The sequence below is a fragment of the Thalassophryne amazonica genome, chromosome 23 (assembly GCF_902500255.1).
Source record: "Thalassophryne amazonica chromosome 23, fThaAma1.1, whole genome shotgun sequence".
Lineage (NCBI taxonomy): Eukaryota > Metazoa > Chordata > Actinopteri > Batrachoidiformes > Batrachoididae > Thalassophryne > Thalassophryne amazonica.
In genome coordinates this window covers 32239218-32258188 of record NC_047125.1, presented here as the reverse complement: position 1 = coordinate 32258188, position 18971 = coordinate 32239218, and the positions used below count along the sequence as shown (strand labels likewise).

Here is an 18971-nt window from a genome sequence, read left to right as displayed (position 1 = left end):
TCAAACTGGGCCGCCGCGCTCTATTTTAAAGTATATTATCCCCCAGAGAGCAAGGGGCTGGAATAAAGGGTGAGGACAGGGCCGAGGACGCAGTGGACGTCCTTTAAAAGCTTTTAAGATGCTGCTGGATGAACAGAGGGCTTGCATAGTTCAGCAGCATCTTCTGACCGAGCGTCATACCAACATATGGACACGTCCTTCATCACTTATCTCTGCCATGGGCTCGTTATGTCACAGAGAGAGACAAAACGTCTCTCATTATTATTATTATTAACCAGAAGCTTGAATATTGCATGAAGGAAACACAAGTGTTGAATTTATTTTTCATAATGTTATGTACAGAATGACATTTATCTCTTTGCTGGTTTGTGAGCAGTTACTATAAAACTAATGAACTAATTTTCACCAGACTGCAGGAGAGGCTTCGGCCTGATGTTGGAGTAGACGTCAAGAATATTGGAGTAGATCCACAAAAGGAGGAGGAGCTGATATTTTATTCATTTTTAACTGCGCTAGCCCATATTACTGCAAGTATTCATGACTCAAAAAATTCAGGGTGGTTCAGGGTTCTTAAAATACAAATGCACTGGATTTTCCAAACATTTTAGGCCTGTTCTGAAACATTTTTTTTTTTCCTTTTTTTTTTAAGTTTTTTTTTTTGTCCAGAAATGAGAAAATACTATTTTGAATTCTAACACATTTTCACAACTCTTTCTACGACTCCATGGATCTACTCAGAATTTTTGGAATGACGGAAGAGAAAAGCTGGGTCAGGTTCTAGCCCATGGTACGAGGAAAATCACAAGGACGAGAGAGAGGGACAGACAGACAGACAGAAGGAGGAGGAGAGACGAAGACGAGGGCGACGGCCACAGTGAAACCAGCCACGTGGAGTCTTGGGACACGTCAGGTGGAGTTTTCAGCTTTTCCGCGGTCGGCTGACAGATAACCAGAGGCCGGACTTGTGATATGCTCTCCTGGGACAAAAAGTGAGACACGAGGTCATTATACTGAAAAAAACAAAAACAAATCCATTTTTTAAAGATGTATCAAATAACAAAAGTGTTAATATTTCCAAAGCTATAAAAAATGTTTAGATACCCAAACAGAAAGTTTGAGTTATGAAGCTGTAATTCCTCAATTGTCCAGCAGGTGTCGACATTCATCCCTCAACATAAACTGTATTATCACCTGACCAGTCACCTGAGTGCTCCAGAGCCTCTTTTTGGAATCAGGAAGTAAAACAAGTGGTGTTTAAGAATGCACTTAGCCCAGATTTTTACTAAATTAAAAATGAAAGAAAATTTCCCTGCTAACAATTCAGCGATAACAGGTTTCTGTTTTCACTCGTGTGTGTGGACAGATAACTCAAAACTGGCTGGACAGATTTCCTTGAAAGTTGGTGGGAATGTTACTTGGATAGATAGCTAGAGGTGGTACGATTTTGGCATAGTTTGGTCAAGGAAAACTTGACTTTCCAAAGATAATATTTTGAGGAGGAAAGTGGGAGGTTTTAAGTTTTTATTTTTGAGTGCCTGTGGGACAGACTGCAGAAGTGAAGCCCTGCACAGTGTGAGAGTGGTCTTCAAAACATGGATCTAACCATGGATTCTATTCTTTCCATTGGTGGACACAGGTGGTATGACTTTCAGTCGGGTAACAGTCAGTGCCTGACATTACATCATGATTATGGATCAAAGTGGCTGTCAATCCCTTGTGCACTGTTCAAACGCACTCTGTCTCGTTTTACTTTTATCAGGTTTTGCACAAGTTAAAGAGTTGGAAGTAATGATTTATAATCTGGTACATCATTTTTTAAAAGATAGTGCTGACTGGAATGAAGTATGCCCTTTAATATGGTACATTAAGTAAGAAAAAGTTTATTTATTTATTTTTTTAGCGATCTGCTGCATCAAAGTTACCCAAATTTTAATCAGCTTGTCCTGATTATATGCCATTTTAATTTGGAGATATACCAGATGATGGACTGTTTTGTTTTTAATTAATCATATTCAGAATTTTCCGCATTTATTATCAAATTTTTGTTGCCAAACCCCAGTGTGAGCGCTCACTTTGGAGTTTAATGTTCTCTACCTCCAGTATGGTTCTGCTGTGCGTCCTGTCAGGACTGAGCCTGAGGTTCCAGCGATGGGTTCGGTGACTCCGCCCACCATCATCTTCACTCTCTGTGGTGTCCTGTCGTGCCACCCGCGGCCGCTTGCGTCTCCGCGAGCTGATTCGCTGGAGGGACCCCGGCTCCTGGAGTCTGAAGCAGTTTGTTTGCAGACAGAAGGTAAGAGAACTCCAAGTCGTGGTGCGTTAAAGGTGATGTTCAAAGGCGTTTTACCTGCTGTCTGTATCCTCTATATCAGCGTCTGCGTCGCTCTCGCCCTGGGGATCGGACAGCAGACACTCCTCCTGTCAAGTCACACACACACACACACAAACATTCCTCTTACTAAAACCTCTAGTACATTCATTAATTTCTTCTTCTCTGAGCAACTGGTAACCAAGACTTATCCGAAAATAAACCAGGAGTGAAACACTCAAAAAAAAAAAAAAAATCCCACAGTGATTCACTGTTTGTTAATCAGAGGCTCCAACACTCAGTGATGACATTTGAGTGCGAGCGCGCTCATGCGTCACTTTGTATTAGCACCATTGTTCTTTGGCGTGAATCACCAAAACACCTTCGACATGCAGCCACACTTTTCTGAACATCTCAGTTTTTACCTCATGTGATGTCACACACTCTGCATGTCATTAATTCAGACGCTCTGCAGCACAAACGGCTGCACAGTGGCCGCAGTGCATGAATTAACACGCCGCACTTATTAGCAAGAGCCAGAGAAACATCACTTTATTATCTCAGCCGATCACCACCTGCTCCTAATCCATCACCGAACACAGCGGCCACCAACCACCCAGCCAGCAGATGGCAGACACGTCAATGCTATATTACATTAGCAAAACAAAAATGTCAGGTTAAAACATAAAATCACATTACCTCTGTGCCATATCCCTCAGAGTACCTGGTGAGCATTATTTTGTTTTTTCCACAGTGTTCACAAAGCAGGATGTCCTGAGTGCAGAGAAAAACCAAAGTGAACTTCTGTTATATGCCATCTGATAGACTGACAGAGTGGAAAACAGAACGAGCTGATCAGAGATTTAAAAGCAGGCATTTGGAGCACAGTTACGGTTGTAGGTTTGGAGTGCGTGTGGTTTCGGAGGCTACCTGAGCACCTACCGGTGTAGGAGTGTGTGCTTCTGAATAAAGTGTACATGGACTGGCCTCACACAGACACGTCACCTCCAGATCTTCATAACTCGCCCCCATCTGAGAGACGGGAGAGGGTCAGCAAAGGTGAAGCGGCGTTAGCTGTGAGCTAGCAGCACTTCACGCGGAGTGAAGCACGAACAACAGAACTGAACAGACGACATTTAAAACAGTGTCATACATCTAACCTTCTTTGGCTTTGATGTGTTTTTAATCCATTATGACATCATGTTCTCACCTCACAGTCATTGTCAGACGTTTCTACAGAGGAAAAGAGGTCGTGGGGGTCAGATTCCCTCCGCAGCATGACCTCTGACCTTACTCACACTCTCACATAGACCTGCACGTGCACAGAACACAAATTATTTCTTTTTTGTTGTTGTTAATGTTGTTAGCGATGTGAGAATGCACGTCGTTATTTTTAGTGTAGTTTTTATTATTGATTACTAACTGGTGTTGAAGTTCAGACTGTAAAAATGATCAATACAATTGGTATTTACATATTGTTAAATCACTGTACCGATGAGTAACTATCTGTCATCACTAATTTAAAACAATAATGGAGGTTAAAAAATTGTGATGCTGTGAAATATTTATTTATTTTAGTAAATAAAAAAAAAAAACGAATGATTGATTGATGGCGTTTGTTCCTAATGTCCACATAAAACATCTTTTTTAATATTCAAGATCCATTTGTGATAATTTGGTGTTTTTACATGAGTATTTATTGATTTATGTTAGTAAAAAAAAAAAAAAAAAAACGAATGATTGATTGATGGCGTTTGTTCCTAATGTCCACATTAAACATTTTTTTTAATATTCAAGATCCATTTGTAATAATTTGGTGTTTTTACAGTGAGTATTTATTTATTTATTTTTGTCTAAATCCAGATGATGCGTCGTGATTTGTCATCGCACCTCTGTAACATCTGGCCGCACTTCCGTTACGTAATCACACGCCACGGCGTCGAAGCCTGGCAACTTTTCTCACGTAACATTTCAGAAACGTTGACTGTTTTGCGGCGAATTCAGGACATGAGCGGAAAAGATGCAGATTTCACTTACAGTGTCAGTTGTGTGCGGAGTTTGTAGCCTTACCTCAAACGCATCCTGAGCGGGACTTCGGCACCGAACCGTTAACGTTCGCGCACGCGGCGGCGCTTGTCATCGTGGCGCGGTAAAGCCGTGAGCTCGCGCTGACTCTGGATGTTTGACATTGTGGCAAATCCTCCGCGTGACGTCAGCAGCGGCGACGACAGGCTGCTACAGTACGGCGGGCGCGCGCGCACGGTGCCAGCGAGCGATGCCAGAACAGGGCGGGAGCGCGCCTTTCAAAATAAGACACGAAAGAGTTGCCAGGTTCGTTTATTATAGGCAAGCTTTTTTTTTAAGGACTCTAACAAACCAATTCATTCTGTTGACAGTGCACTCTGGTAATTGTACAGCATTAATTAATAACACAGTTATATAAATGAAAATAAGGTGGAGTTGATTATTAACTCCTCTTTGTTATGTTTATGGAATCACATCGTGAACTGTAAACCTCCAAGATAATCACTTTTTCATAATCTATCAAAGAGTGTGGTTCTTTATTAATGTACTACTTTCTTTAATAAAACATAAAATTATGGAGTTTTACAAAATTGCCGTTTCTCCAGGGGTGGATCCGGATTTGGGGGGGGGGGGGGGGGGGGGGGGGGGGGGGGGGAGGATGCAAAGAACAAAACAAACAAAACACAAAGAAAAAAGAAAAATAATGAAAAAAAGTTTTAAGTTTGATAACCTAATGTTTGCTGCAATTTCTTACTATCTTCCACTGAAAAAAGCTGCACATATGTCACTATGTTCAACGGTATGAAATAATTTTTTTTCCACGGTATCGTCTGTCCATATAAGTTGGATAAACTTCTATGATCTGCATGAAGCTATTATAGATAAAAATGTTTTTGCAGATTCCTGGCCAGTTGGTCAAAAACTCACTGAAGATTATGAAATACATGGGTTTACAATAAAAATGAAGATTTTACTTTGCAAATCTGACTTTTTAATGTGAGTATTCACAATGGAAATAGTTGCTTAATGCTAGTACAAAAATTATTATTATTTTTGTTTGTTTTTCAGATGAGTGACAATATTACGCTGTCATTCCATGAAGGAGTGGAATCCACTCAGCTGATTACCCAGTTGCAATGAATCAGACACCCCCCCCCACCCCCCCACCCCCACCAAAATGATCTGGATCCACCCCTGCATCTCACCACATTTCATCAAAACACACACACAATAATACACAAAAATAATAATACAAATCCATTGGCGAAACACAACTGGACTTTAGTTTTTATACACACACACACACACACACACACACAGAACATACTGTTGGCCAAGTTTCAAAACTCCTGCAGCCACATAATGGTCAACATTTGTAACACACGTATACATGTTTTGAATATTATGTCCAGTAGATTTAAATCCTTGCGTCACAGGTGTGTAAGTGTGTGATCGCCTGTTTTTTACTGGGTTGCTCTCACACATCTGTGCAAATACAAACATGTTGATATTTTTGTGTTGAAATATTCAGCAGAGACATGAACGTTAAAAAGAGCCCAATGTTTCAAATTGGAGTTTACTTTTGGACTAAATGTCCCATATGAGCCTCAGACAGCAGGGCTACTGTACGAGATAAAGTGTAATTAGGGGCGAGCTAATGGCCGAGGGAGGGATCCTCATTAAAGCTGCATGTGGACCGTGCAAACGACCGTGAACACAACTGCATGCACTCTTCCTCCAAGTCATTCAGTGGGCAAAGTGCATAAACTCTACAAGTTCTTTAAGATGAGATGGAGTTTTGTCTATTTATCTTAATTTGTTCCCAACATTTAGGGACTTTCTTGCAGGATCTGCCACAGCTTTGGGTTGTCACTGTGGAGCTAAACGCAAATGTTAAATTTATTGCTAAAACACAACAAACTGGGTAACAGCTTAATATTACTTGATATCCACATATTGGCATAATTTATTTGTTCAGTAATGTTTTTTTTTTTCTTTTCAACAAGCTCTAAAAGTCTGTTTTTTTTTGTTTTGTTTTTTTAGTCAAGCTAGCTGATTTGGCACGCCATTGTATGAGCTAGCTTATTCCAGTCTTAAATTACTCTTTCTGTGCATTAGTTTGTTTTGGGAACAGTTTGCACTTCAGTAGGACACAAATATAAAAAACCCCATAATTTTTTGGGAGTGTGTTTAGCCTTAAAAGGTAACCATTTTAAAAACTTGTGTTTGTGTTGGGAAAGTTACTTTTGAATTGTAATAGGTTACAGATTGCTAATTACTTTTTAAAATTATTTTCTCACAAATGCTTAAACTGAGCAATAAACCTGAAAAATCTTAAAAATATCCATTTAAAGCTGGCAGTTTGGTACTAAAAAATCAAACCTTTATTAAAAGTAATTTGTAACTTGAATTAAGATTGCACTGTCAAATGCAGACACACATCTCCCAGTGTCCCCATCTGTACTCTCCCATCAAGCAACAACATACCAAACAATCCCATTTTTATGGATTTATGTGCAACAGAACTCATCAGATTTGTTGTTAGTTGCCAGGTAAGATTTTTAATCACCAGGAAAGGTCTAAAAATTTCTAAATCTATTGACAAAGTTGCTAAATTGCCAAGACTGCGCCAGAGGTTGCTTAGCAGACAGGATGTGGTGATGGAAATTCAAAATAAGGACCTATTACATGTTATTCCTCAGTAGCTGTAATGGATTGGCATTATATTTATTTTGTAATTTAATTATATAACTCCATGTTGACATGTGTCTACGCCCACCACGGGTGTCAGTGCAGCTTCATGTCTCAAAGTTTGCTAAGCCTGACACAGAATATCCAAATTCCTTGAGCAACTACATGTTGCTTTCTTGAGGCCATCTGTGTCAGTCTGCAGCAAATTAATGCAAAGATTCAGCAACAGTTTTCTATCCAATGTCCAAGAGTAACTATACCTGTAAATCATATAGTTTTAGTTTCTGTGGTCTTTGTGGCGTTACTCGCTCTTCAGGATAATGTTCTTATGCGTTATCCATAAAATGTGGTGACTGTGGTCATTTTATGCTCTCACAGTGGAGAAGGGAAGGCTGAAGGATGAGGGAGGCAACAGATCTTTGGAGGCAGATAAAGTGGCATGTGTATACACAAGTAGTAATTCAAACAGAAGATGTTGGCTTGATAAGGGAATTAAGGAAAAGGGTGCAACTCAAATAAACCAAAACTGATGTATCAACCATGATGGGCCAGTCTCGCTCGCACTCTCACTCGCTGTCACTGCCAGAAAATGCAACGGAGCTCAAGAAATCACTGCTGAAACCCATCATTTGACTTTTTTTTTCATCATCTTTCAAACAGAAGATTTTCCGTTTAGGTTGCTGCTGCTGGAGCACATGCAAGAGAACAGACTTTTGAATCAAAACATTAAGCACAGCTCATGACTTCAGGCTTGATGGATAAAACCTAAGTGGATTTTGTGTTCGCTGTGAGAACGCGGATGTTTTTGAAGGATTGTGATTTGGTTGTGTGAGTTATGTGTTTCTGTGGTTAAAGAGCGAGGCTGAGCATCCAGAGAACGTCGGATTCAGAGAGCTGTTGGCCGCACTGCGAGACCATTGGTTAGGAAGGGAATGTAAGAAGGCGAAGAACCATACTGTTCATCTGCTGCTTATTTGGAGCCATTTGTCAACACTGAAAAATCATCTGACCTGTTAGCTTAATGCTATGGAATAACAGCTGGACATTTTCATCATTCTGAAATACCAATGAAGGATCTGGACCTTAACAAGGACAATCTGCCAAGCTGGGATTTTGACCAGTCCAGCGTTTTGTTCCCAAAACCTGCAACGTGTCTCTGTCTCAACACTTTGGACTTCTCAGACCTCCGTGACGAGGAAGATCTGGAAGTAGAGAGTAACTCAGAAAAGGGAACCAATTCCATCAATGATACATCAACTTGTCCTCAAGCTCCTCCGGTCCCTCCTCCTCTTCCTCCCATGGCACCACCCTTACCCTCTGCCTCCCCTAAGGAGAAATCTACTAAATGTCTAACCTTAAAGCTCCACTGGAGGGAACTGCATAGTTTGCCTCCTCTTCCCAGAATGACTCGCTTCGGGAATCAGACTATCTGGGCAGCACTTGAGCCAGTCCATGTGGATACAAACCAACTGAAATACCTCTTTGATTCGAAGAGCAAGAGTGGTACCTTTAGTACAGTTTGTTGGCGAAGGGTAAGGTCCACTGAAACTGGCATTTAGACCAATTACTGTCGGAGTTCGTTTCAACATATTTTGAAATAAATTCTACCCAAAGAGTTACGATATATTCCTTCTTGTTGCTCCATCTGTTGTCTCAACTGTTCCTGTTTCGGTTATTCTGCTTTTGCTCTTGTTTCTCCAGTCTGGTTTGGCACTTGTTTTCTCACACACAAGTAATTAATGACCCTTCGCTGTCGAGACCCACCCAATCATTTATCAGGACCATTCAAAGTACCTACCTGGAGCAGGTACTTAATGACCTGCCAGGGGTGGCCCTGTGCAAAGGTATCAGACCCCCAAAAATGGCCATGAATTCTAGCATTTTAAAAAGGCTGATCAATGCGAACTCATAACATTGATCCATATCATCATGCCTTTATTTTGAAATTCCCATGGGATGCTTGGATCACCATTTTTGTTCATGGGAAACTCCTTCCTAAACATTCAGTCTGTGGTAGAAGCCAAAGAGATAATGGATACAGTACACTATTTCACTTCTTATCAATTGCAGGCTCTTGGATTTATTCAGTTGAATAAATTCCTTTGAGTGTATTATTTAGGAAACCAGCTAGTTTGCAAGCTTCCCCAGAGTATTAATGGCTTACATAGTCAGCTAGCTAGACTAATGACATTATCTCAAACAGTGTTCTGATTATTTGTGGAACACAGGAGGAAGTCCTATATAGGCCCTGAGTCCCACTGATGCTGGCGCTTATCCTTGGATACCTAAGAGTCAAGCATATGAGCGTCTACAACTCCCCCTGGACTGGACGCTAGTCCATCACGGGTTACTTCTCTCACTGAGGCCGGTACATGTTTACAACTAGGTAGACTGGGACAATGTAAGTGAAATGTCATCTAAGGACACAGACGGGTAGCTTCAGCAGAAAGTGAACCCCAGTTTTTTTGGGTGGCAGTCCAACTCTTTCACCACTGATCTACTTGGATCAAACTTTGCTTGAGCTGCTGCCCCCGCGACCCGACTCCGGATAAAGCGGAAGAAAATGGATGGATGGATGGAGGTATTCTTTAGTATCCAATGCATGTTTTTGTATCTTAGCAGAAGCAGCCGTTGCTGTCGGTGTTGGGGATGAAGCGGAGTAACATTATAACCATCGCCCTGACCAGCCTGCCGGCTCCTCGCCTCCTCCCCCCTGCTATCTACAGTATGGACACAAGCGTGCTGGACAGAGAGGATGTCCAGGTACACGAGAGCTTCAGCATATATCATTAACCTTCAGGTGTTGCGTTTGCTGAATGGGTATTTTTTATCGTTTCTGTAATAAAAAAGTGTGTCGTCTGCACAAAACCATGTAGGCTGTCAGAAAAATAATAAAGTTAATCATAAGAAAAATAATCACCACCCTGACTTGCGGTGGAGGAAGAGGAAGACAGATGTCTTGCTTCAATTTGAAGTCTTTATTACTGCGGGAGCAAGACATCTGTCTTCCTCTTCCTCCGCCGCAAGTTAGGGCGATTATTATTTTTCTTATTATTATTGTCTTTGTTATTTTTCTGACATAGGCAAACGATGATAATCTTACCATTGACAAGTGACACTTTTCTGCAAAAGGCTTTTACAAAGTACAGATCAGTGCTTTTGACCTTCTGACACCAAATCAAAAGGCTTCTTGGGTCACTATGCGTAGTGCATACACCTAATTTAATAACACTCAGGTCAGTACAACTGAAGTACTCTTCCTCACAGGTGAACTGTTGCACGACTGAGTGACTGATCGACTTCCCACACATAGTGACACCAAGCCCACTGGTTGTTCCATGATTATAACAAAGCATTTGGAATGTTGTGTTGGTATTAATGACACAAATATGTATTTGTAGTCCTATTTCTTATAATACAGCATCTGCATTATCATAGCTGGAAGACCTCCATAGAGATCCCTATACCACCTCACCTGACTTGTTTTGGTTGTACTCCGTGTCCATCCAAGATATCTGAGCTTCTCACCCTGTAAGCCCAGACACCTGACAAATTAATCTCATTTCCACCACTTGCACCTGCCACCTTGTTCTTTTGGTCATTACCCAAAGCTATAGTTGAGGATAAGAGTGTAAACTGACCAGTAAATCGAGCATCTCACCTTCTAGCTTAGCTGTTAGTGTTTAAAAGTAAACATAGTTGAATCTGCAGTTCCTCGGGGTAGCCATTGTAAATATCCAAATATGAAGACCCGGGTTTGATTCCCAGTCATGCTATCAGTCTGTTTCCCGAGACTAGACACTTCATCTGCATTGTCCCAGTTCATCCAGATGTAAATGGGTGCTGGCTGTGGCTGGGGAAGTAACCTGTGATGGACTGGAGTCCCATCCAGTGGGAGCTGTAGGCTCTTATCAGCTTCCCACTGCAGAATCCAGGGAAAAGCACCAGTGCCAATGGGCCTCGAAGCTTCTTCTAAAAATGCATTGGGTCCCAAATTCTGACCATGGTCTCTGACCTTGACATTACGATCCAAAAGAAGAATCACATCACTTTGTCTTTGGTGTGGCTGACCATCAGTTATTCCATCAAGTTGGTTTCAAATCAGAAATCTTTGTTTCTTCATTCACATACACACACACAGATGGATGGACACACAAGTCCAAAAACAACACCCTATTGTTGTACTTTACGATAAGTAAGTATGATCTACAGTATGTAGTTTGAAACGGTGGCTGTTGTAGACCATGTACCCAATTACAAGTAATTAGAAGTTTAAGAAAATCTAATCTTTGTGTCCTCTAATCTAATCTAATCTGTCTTTATGTCCTCATTCACTGGAAAATAGCGACTTCAAACACTGGTCCCCAACCGAAGAGGAACTTCATCTCATCCAAGATGGCCAAGGTCCAGAACCCCCACTCCCCTCTGGCTGCAGCTGAGCTGTGTCTCCTCACATTGGGTGACATCCCTCACCTGGTCTCCAGGCTTCAGCTGTGGACCTTTGCTCTGGACTATGACACTTTAGAGCGAGTGAGTTAATGCGACATCTGCAGGGTTAAAGGTTTTTCAGTTTTCCTAAAAATACCTTTACATGAGCTGTTTGAATGAAACTGAATAAAAACTGTAGTTAGCATGAAATTCAAGTGCGGCACCACCTACAGTACATAGAACAAAAAAAAATCCAGATGTTCTTTCCTGTTGGAGGGGCCACTTCAGGTCTGATACCGTTCCAAAGTTGAAATGTGAAGGTCGACTTCTCCTTGACACACTTTTTTTTTTTAAATATTTGTTTAACTCCTACTGAACAAACTTGTTCTTTATACATTCTGATTCTCTATATCAAAGTCACTTCAAACATCTCTTTGTCTGCCCTCTGATTGGCTGTCATGCATCTTTCACGTGTACAGAATGACAGTTGGCATTCTGGATGTATGATAAGATTTACCATGACTTAAAAATAACTCCCGCTTGGGCCTTATCTGGTCCCTGGGCCGCCGGTTTGAGGCCCCTTACCTACACAGAGACATCACTTCATCTGGATTAAGACTAAAACTACACATCAGTCATCACACTTGGCTCTTTCAGGAAATCGCGGAGCCTCTTTTCCATCTGAAGTTGGCTATGGAACAACTAGCCGCCAGTCAGACATTCAGATGGATTCTGGCTACGGTGCTCGCTATCGGCAACTTTCTCAATGGTTGTAAGGTGAATGCAACAATGCCTGAATCCTACATAATCCTCTGAGTTTAAGTCTCTTTTTGAATTTCTGCTGCACTCATGATGCATTTGTATATACCAAGGCCCGCGGGTTTGAGCTGACATACCTTGGCACGCTGTCGCAGGTGAGGGACACGCATTCCCATAAGCCCTTGCTGCATCACGTCTGTGTCCTACTGCTGCAGCTCTACCCACAATCCTCTGACCTGCACTCTGACATCACTGCTGTTACCAAAGCTGGGAAGGTACGTGTTTCCAACCCCATACAGGACTTTTCTCAACAAGGCAGTTTGACTTTTAGTCCAAGCGTTTTATCATAGTCAGTAGAAATTTTGTGGAACAAGCTGAAATTTTCAGAATAGGTCCAGAAAAATACTTTAAAAATCCTTGAAAATCTGTCCTGTGGCTTTTCAAAATCCAAGATGGTGTCCAGCATGGCTGCAGTTTCACTTAGTTTTACATATTTTTCCTTCTGGAAAGGTTTAAAAACAATTGAAGTGTCTAAATGTAGGTAATAAGGCATTAGAAACTCAAATCATAAATTTTAACATTTTGTGATCTTCACTAATTTAAAAGCAAATGATAAAACAAGTGATTACAAAGAGGCAGGCTACAGCCTGGAGTCCACAAACTGACCGTCACTTTGTCGCATTTACAGTGCGATTACGCTTTAGTCCAGTCCAACCTCACTCAGCTAGAGGCCCAGTGCAAAGCATCATGGGAGCAACTCAAGCTGCTGGAGAAATCTGACAAGAAGAAAGGAGGGAAGGAAGAGAGGAGAGGAGCGGGCGACGAGGAGGTGCTGATGAGCGCAGAGGGTTCACTCCGACTCCGGCTGCCCAAGTTTCTGAAAGAGTGTGAGGAAAGGCTGAAGGTCCTGAGAGCCGTCCATCGCCGCGTTATGAACAGGTCAGCTGCAGACTATCACTTACTTTGTACCCAGCACTGGGTTCTCTTATTTGACTTCTCAACCAATAACAAATGCTTTTTAGGAGATACAAAGTGATCAAAGTATTTTGAAAAAAATTGTTTTTTAAATGCCGGTTGACATTGTATAGTAACACATCCTTGGAATTTCCAATCACACAATACGCTGTGTATGTTGGAATTCTCGGAATTCCCTTCCAGTTAAAAAAAAAAAAAAAGACAGAAATGGCTTGTTTTTTATATGTGGAATTTTTGCTGTGACAGACACACCCACAGTCTCCACAGGGAGAAAAGCTATTCCTCTCCTTTAAATGGAAAGAGGGCGTGGCAAGCCACACATCCTTTACATTTAAAGAAACAAGCACAGAACAAGCTGATCATCAACTTCAGTGTTGCCAGATACAGCTCCTGGTTTCCATCTCAGTAGCCTTTCAGAAACTGCCAAAATGCACCCAAAACTAGAAACTATAAAAATAGTAGCTATTTAATATATAAATATTGTATAAAATATTTTAAACAGAAATATTTTAATGGCCTCAGTTGGTTAGTGTGTCATAAAAGCAATGCAGCCGAAGCATACGAAAAATCCTACAGAAACAAACTATGTTTGCAGGATCTTGATGGCCACTAGATGCCACTGTTGCTTGATTTTTAATCTGTCACCTCAGTATCTATGGGATAAGTTTGGCTGTAACTCCTGTAAGACTGTTTTACACCCTTTTTTGTCCAGGTATCACTCTTTCCTGTTGTTCCTTGGCTATTCCCGAGCCATGGTGAGAGCGACCAAAGCAGAGGACTTCTGTAAGACCATCAGTAACTTTTCTCTGGAGTACAGGAGCATGCGGCAGGCCATCCTCCTGCAGAGAGAGAAGACACAACAAAGAAGTACCAAAGAGCACTCCAGAACAAACACTCCTTTCGGACGACGGAAACACCAGCAGACTCCAACGCAGGTTCGAATTTAACTGTCAGATATGCTCAGAATTAGCAACACAAATTTTACACAGATGATCGAGGAGTTAAATAGGTGGAGATGGACATATGGTGACGCTGGAACGGTCCGCCCCGAAAAATCGGTCCGGTTTTTGCATCTGTGCATGCGTCATTTCGACCCACAGCAGCACGTCTGAGACGGAGTCTCTTCATTCAAAGCAATTAATGGGATTAATGGGATTATTAACCATGAGATGGCAAGGTCAGTTTTCAGCAGAAACAAGGCCATTTTAAGCAGAAACCCGATGAAATTCTGTGACGCTTTAAAATGTCGGACATGCAGTGAACACAACAGCTAGCAGCTCGTTTAGCTGCGCAGCTCTGATCGCTTCTGCTGCTTTTTATGATGAAATAATGCTGAATTTATGTGGAAATGATTGTTGTACAAAAGCTTCAGATATCTGTCGCTGAGATAGATGATGACTGGAGGCAGTTTGAAGCAGAAACGAGGTGATAATCTGTGAACCACGTCATCAGCTCCTGGTTCCATTGGCTCCCAGTTCAGTTCCGAATACAATTTAAACTCTTGTTGTTCAACTTTAGTTCAATCCATGGCCTCGCACCGACTTACCTCAGTGACATTTTGACCCCTTACCAGCCCAGCAGAGCCTTGCGCTCTTCAGACCAACACCTGCTGGTGGTTCCAAGGTCGAGGTATAGACAGTGGGGCGATCGTGCCTTTGCCGTCACAGGTCCTAGACTCTGGAACTCTCTTCCTCTGGAGTTACGCTCCATCCCATCCCTGCCCCTGTTCAAAGCCAGGCTGAAAATGCATTTGTTTCAATTGGCCTTTGACACATACAGCTGTGACTCCCTGGAAATCGACAACTTTAATATATTTTAAATGTACATGTTTTATCTTATGGTTATTTTTAACTGTGTGCAGCACTTTGATCAACTTTGGTTGTTGTAAAGCGCTTTAGAAATAAAACTTGATTGATTGATTGATCGGGGGGACAGATTTTTAGGGGGACCGTTCGGTCAGCAACACCGGCAGAGCTTTTTATGTTGCCAGTGTGAAACTAATCATACATAAAAGTCACAACTTCAAGGTTAAATATATTCAGTAAATCAGTAATTAAACATTAGTCGATGATCACATCATTTTTCAACACAAACTCAGCAAGAGCCATTTATACACTAACAAGCCAAGCTAGCTGGTGTGACTGCGTGACTGTGCTAGCTCAGTTGCTTGGTGGCTGTGGTGGATAAGTGGGTGGCACAGTATCTTAGTGGTTAGCGCTGTTGCCCCACAGCAAGAAGATTCTTTGATCGCTTCCCACCTGGTCCTTTCTGTGTGAAGTTTGTGTCTCTGTGTGGCTGTCCACCGCTCCTAGTGGTTGGATTGTGTCTGTCATTAGGATGGGTTAAATACAGAGGACAAAATCCGTTGTACGTACAGTAAGACCTTTCTCCTTCTGAAGCAGTTTCCTACTGTATCCAGTCTTGCAGTGCTCTACAAAACCATTTCATTTGGGCAGAATTTTTAAACACTGACTTACACGACATGGCAAGCTAACATGATAGCAACCTTTGATAATTTTGCCTCAGAGATGCTCAAAATCAAGCTGTTCTTGTGTCTGGACAATAATTCATATTAGAATTGACAAAAAAATGACCTCAGTGTAAATTTTTGCTCTAATTATTCACTTGACTATTTTTTTTTCTCCTTCTTGGGTAGATTTTCACTAATCTGCTAGCCTTGTTGCATTAAATTGAAATTAATTGATGTCAAGAAAATATTGACTTTAACGGTCCTCTAACAGTGAGACATCATTCTGGAAAAATTACAAAAACAGGGAATTTTACATCCCTTTTGTACAGGAAAGTGAAGAGCACTATAAGCTGGAGGAGGTGCTGAGAACTCCTGAGTCCACCTCCAGGCTTGACAACACTCTGCCTCGAAACCGCCGGCGGATAGCTGACAAACAAGGTACATTCTGACGGACAGACAGAGACTGAAAAGCACAGATTTACGTAGTGTCTGTCTCAGCATCCCAATTAAGGTTCCACATGGGTCAAACACATGGTTGCAAAAACATTCCACATCACACAAAAAATGTACATTTTCATATGACATTGGACTCAGAATACATTAAAAATCATGCTTACTGTAAACTATAATCTGCTGTAAACTGTCAGCCTGTCCAAAGTGTGTCCTGCCTTTCGCCTGTTGACCATGTTGATCAACTCCAGCCCTCCGTCACCCTTAACTTCACTAAGGGGGCTCAGAAAATTAATTAATTTTTAAAAAGTTTGTATCTCAGAAAATGACTTACATTATGTTTTCTTGTGTTAAATAATTCCATGACCAATTAAATATTGGTTATTCTAACTCATGTAGTCAAACCAAAATTCAAACATATGCAAGGTCTCAGCAAGGTATAATCTATAATAGAAAGTTTGATCACTGTCTATGAAGACTTTGTCAAGTTCTCACATATACACAGTTTCAAAGACACTGCTCCCTGATGGTCCAAATTACAATTGAAACCCACCCAACATTAAATTTGCCCATGGTTTAATAAGATGACAATGTGTAGCAAATTCCACCTTGACATTGAGTAGTACACAATGTTTCAGTCTTGCCCCATGGTGGCTGCAATTGAAGTTGAAACACACCCACCTTTGAACTTGTCTAAGGTTTTAGTGAGGAGACTTTGTGTGAAACAGTCTTTGTCAAAAATATTGCATATGTAAGGATTCTGAGATTTGGCCCCCTGTTGGCCACAATTAGAATGAAAACATTTGAACTTGTCTGAGGTCTTATGAGGTGACCTTGTAAGGTGAGATTACGTGCCAAGTTTCACTTTTTTGCATAGTATTTGTCCAGATATTATGTATACAATGTTTCAGAGGTTCAGCCCCCTGGTGGCAACAGTTACACTCCAAATAAACTCAACATTGAACTTGTCCGAGGTCTTTGTGAATTAACTTTGTGTATCAAATTTCACCTTGATGCACACGGTCTTTGTTGAGATATCCCGTACACATCAATCACATGGACACGTAGACAGACAGAAGCCCATAATGGAGTCAGGCAGTTCACCATTGGTTAATTTTTGTAGTGACTCAATTTTCAAAATACGTATCTTTGACTGAGAGAGGCTTTGAACAGGGGGAAACAATGTAAAATATTTTACAACTAACCTGAGGAACAAAGGGAAAATGTTTTTTAAAATTTCAATTTTAGATATTTGAAATTTCTAGGTATTCTTTGTGTAGTTTATATCTTATTATGAAATCTGTTTGTGAATCTGTTTGTTAATTTTTAATTGTTGATCACACATGGAAAATTAATCCTGTGCTGTTGTTTTTTTTTTCCCCTTTTAGGTAATTTACCAAGGAAAATGACATGGTGACCTGGCTGACATACAAAATACTATTTAGTCACTGGCGTACTTTTTCCCCCTAAAGTTACTGTGAGGAGTTCCGCTACAGAACAGTTATATGTTAAGCTTAAATGCATAGTTGTATTAAAATGGTGATTTTCATAACACAAAATAAACATTTATGAAATGTTCTGTGTGAATATGGTGAAAACGAATACAGGAAAATGCAACAATGTGTAAAATATCAAATTATAATTTTAGGAATATCTCAGATCTCAGTCTTATATATAAAAGGCAGCTGTGTGTATTAACAAATGTTTACATGCACATATGTATGTATGTATGTACTTATGTACGTATGTCTGTGAAGAACTTTCACATTCTCCATCACAGGCCAAAAAAAGGGGTGTCACATTCATTTTATTGTCCAGAATATGTAGAATACCTTAATTATGTACAAGGCCTCAGCTAGGGTCAGAGCTCAGTGAGCATGATTAAAGTCAGCAGTCAAGATCAAAGATAAATTAGAAGAATTAAAGGTCTTCAGTCAAGATCAACGATCAGTCAACAGGACTAAAGGTCAGCAGTCAAGATAAACACTCAGTGATCAGTACATTATGTACAAAGTCATCCATTAAGATCAAAGTTCACTGAGCAGGATTACATCAGCAGTCAAGATCAAAGATCAGTCAATAGGACTGAAGGTCATCTTTCAAGATCAAAATATAGTGAACAGAATTAAAGTCAACACTCAAGATAAAAGCTCAGTCAGAACGATTAAAGTTCAGCAGTCATGACCAAAGTTCAGTGAGCAAGGATTAAAAGCCGACATCAAGATTAAAGCTCAGAAAGCATTAAAGGTCAAAATTCAAGATCAAAGCCAAATTTAACCACTTTATCCCAGACTAACACACCTTTCCTCCATGTTTAATCCATATGAGATGGCCAAAGTGACATCAGCAATCAAAATACACCTAATACCTGGAGAAATTAGTTCAGAGGTTGTTATGTGCCGACGCGGGTTGAGGAGCGGACCTGCGTCTGACGGAACCCAGCGCTAAATAACCAGAAAGCGGTTCCAAAAACAAAACATTTATTTCCCTTTCTGTGCAATACTTGTGTACAACATAAGATATGGTTTGTCTGGTGGAGTGAAGGACGGCACGCTCTCCAGCGCCCAAAGGGATCGAAGCCCGGTGCTTCTGGACTCAATTTCACCGCCAAACACCCCCCCCAGGTGGACACGACAAACTGACTCTGTGAAGGATAGAGAGGTGAGGTAAGTCAACAGCTACAACTAATATCCTTCAAAGGCACACACTATCAGCAACACATTCAGGTCTGAATTTAAGCTTTATGTAAATGAGCAGCTTCTCACAACAGGTGGAGGATCATCAGTCCGCACGCCACGGCCGTGAGAAGCGAGCTGCACAGTTCTCATCAATATTCAAATAAACTGCATAACAAAATACCAAATT

General features: G+C 41.0%; 2 protein-coding genes across 4 annotated transcripts; one reads left to right on the top strand and one right to left on the bottom strand.

Annotated features, from left to right (window-relative positions):
* Positions 1-560: 560 nt before the first annotated feature.
* si:ch211-63p21.1 lies at positions 561-4558 on the bottom strand. Its single transcript, XM_034164712.1, has 7 exons — positions 4379-4558; positions 3519-3620; positions 3239-3340; positions 3008-3082; positions 2348-2418; positions 2095-2266; positions 561-977 (listed from the first exon to the last, which is right to left on the bottom strand). The coding sequence occupies exons 2-7, from the start codon at positions 3585-3587 to the stop codon at positions 771-773; spliced, it is 696 nt and encodes a 231-aa protein (XP_034020603.1). The 5' UTR covers positions 3588-3620; positions 4379-4558; the 3' UTR covers positions 561-770.
* Positions 2156-17684, top strand: si:ch211-63p21.2 (FH1/FH2 domain-containing protein 1). 3 transcript variants are annotated; one of them, XM_034164709.1, is made up of 9 exons: positions 2156-2293; positions 9644-9787; positions 11370-11554; positions 12110-12229; positions 12325-12486; positions 12900-13150; positions 13899-14121; positions 15986-16094; positions 17495-17684. In XM_034164709.1, exons 3-9 carry the CDS (start codon positions 11420-11422, stop codon positions 17521-17523), a joined length of 1029 nt encoding a protein of 342 aa, XP_034020600.1. In that variant the 5' UTR covers positions 2156-2293; positions 9644-9787; positions 11370-11419; the 3' UTR covers positions 17524-17684. The 3 variants fall into 3 exon arrangements, with proteins under 3 accessions (XP_034020600.1, XP_034020602.1, XP_034020601.1); XM_034164711.1 differs by lacking the exon at positions 2156-2293 and adding an exon at positions 7421-8556 and having other exon boundaries at positions 9647-9787; XM_034164710.1 differs by lacking the exon at positions 2156-2293 and adding an exon at positions 7421-8556.
* The last annotated feature ends 1287 nt before the right edge of the window (positions 17685-18971 follow it).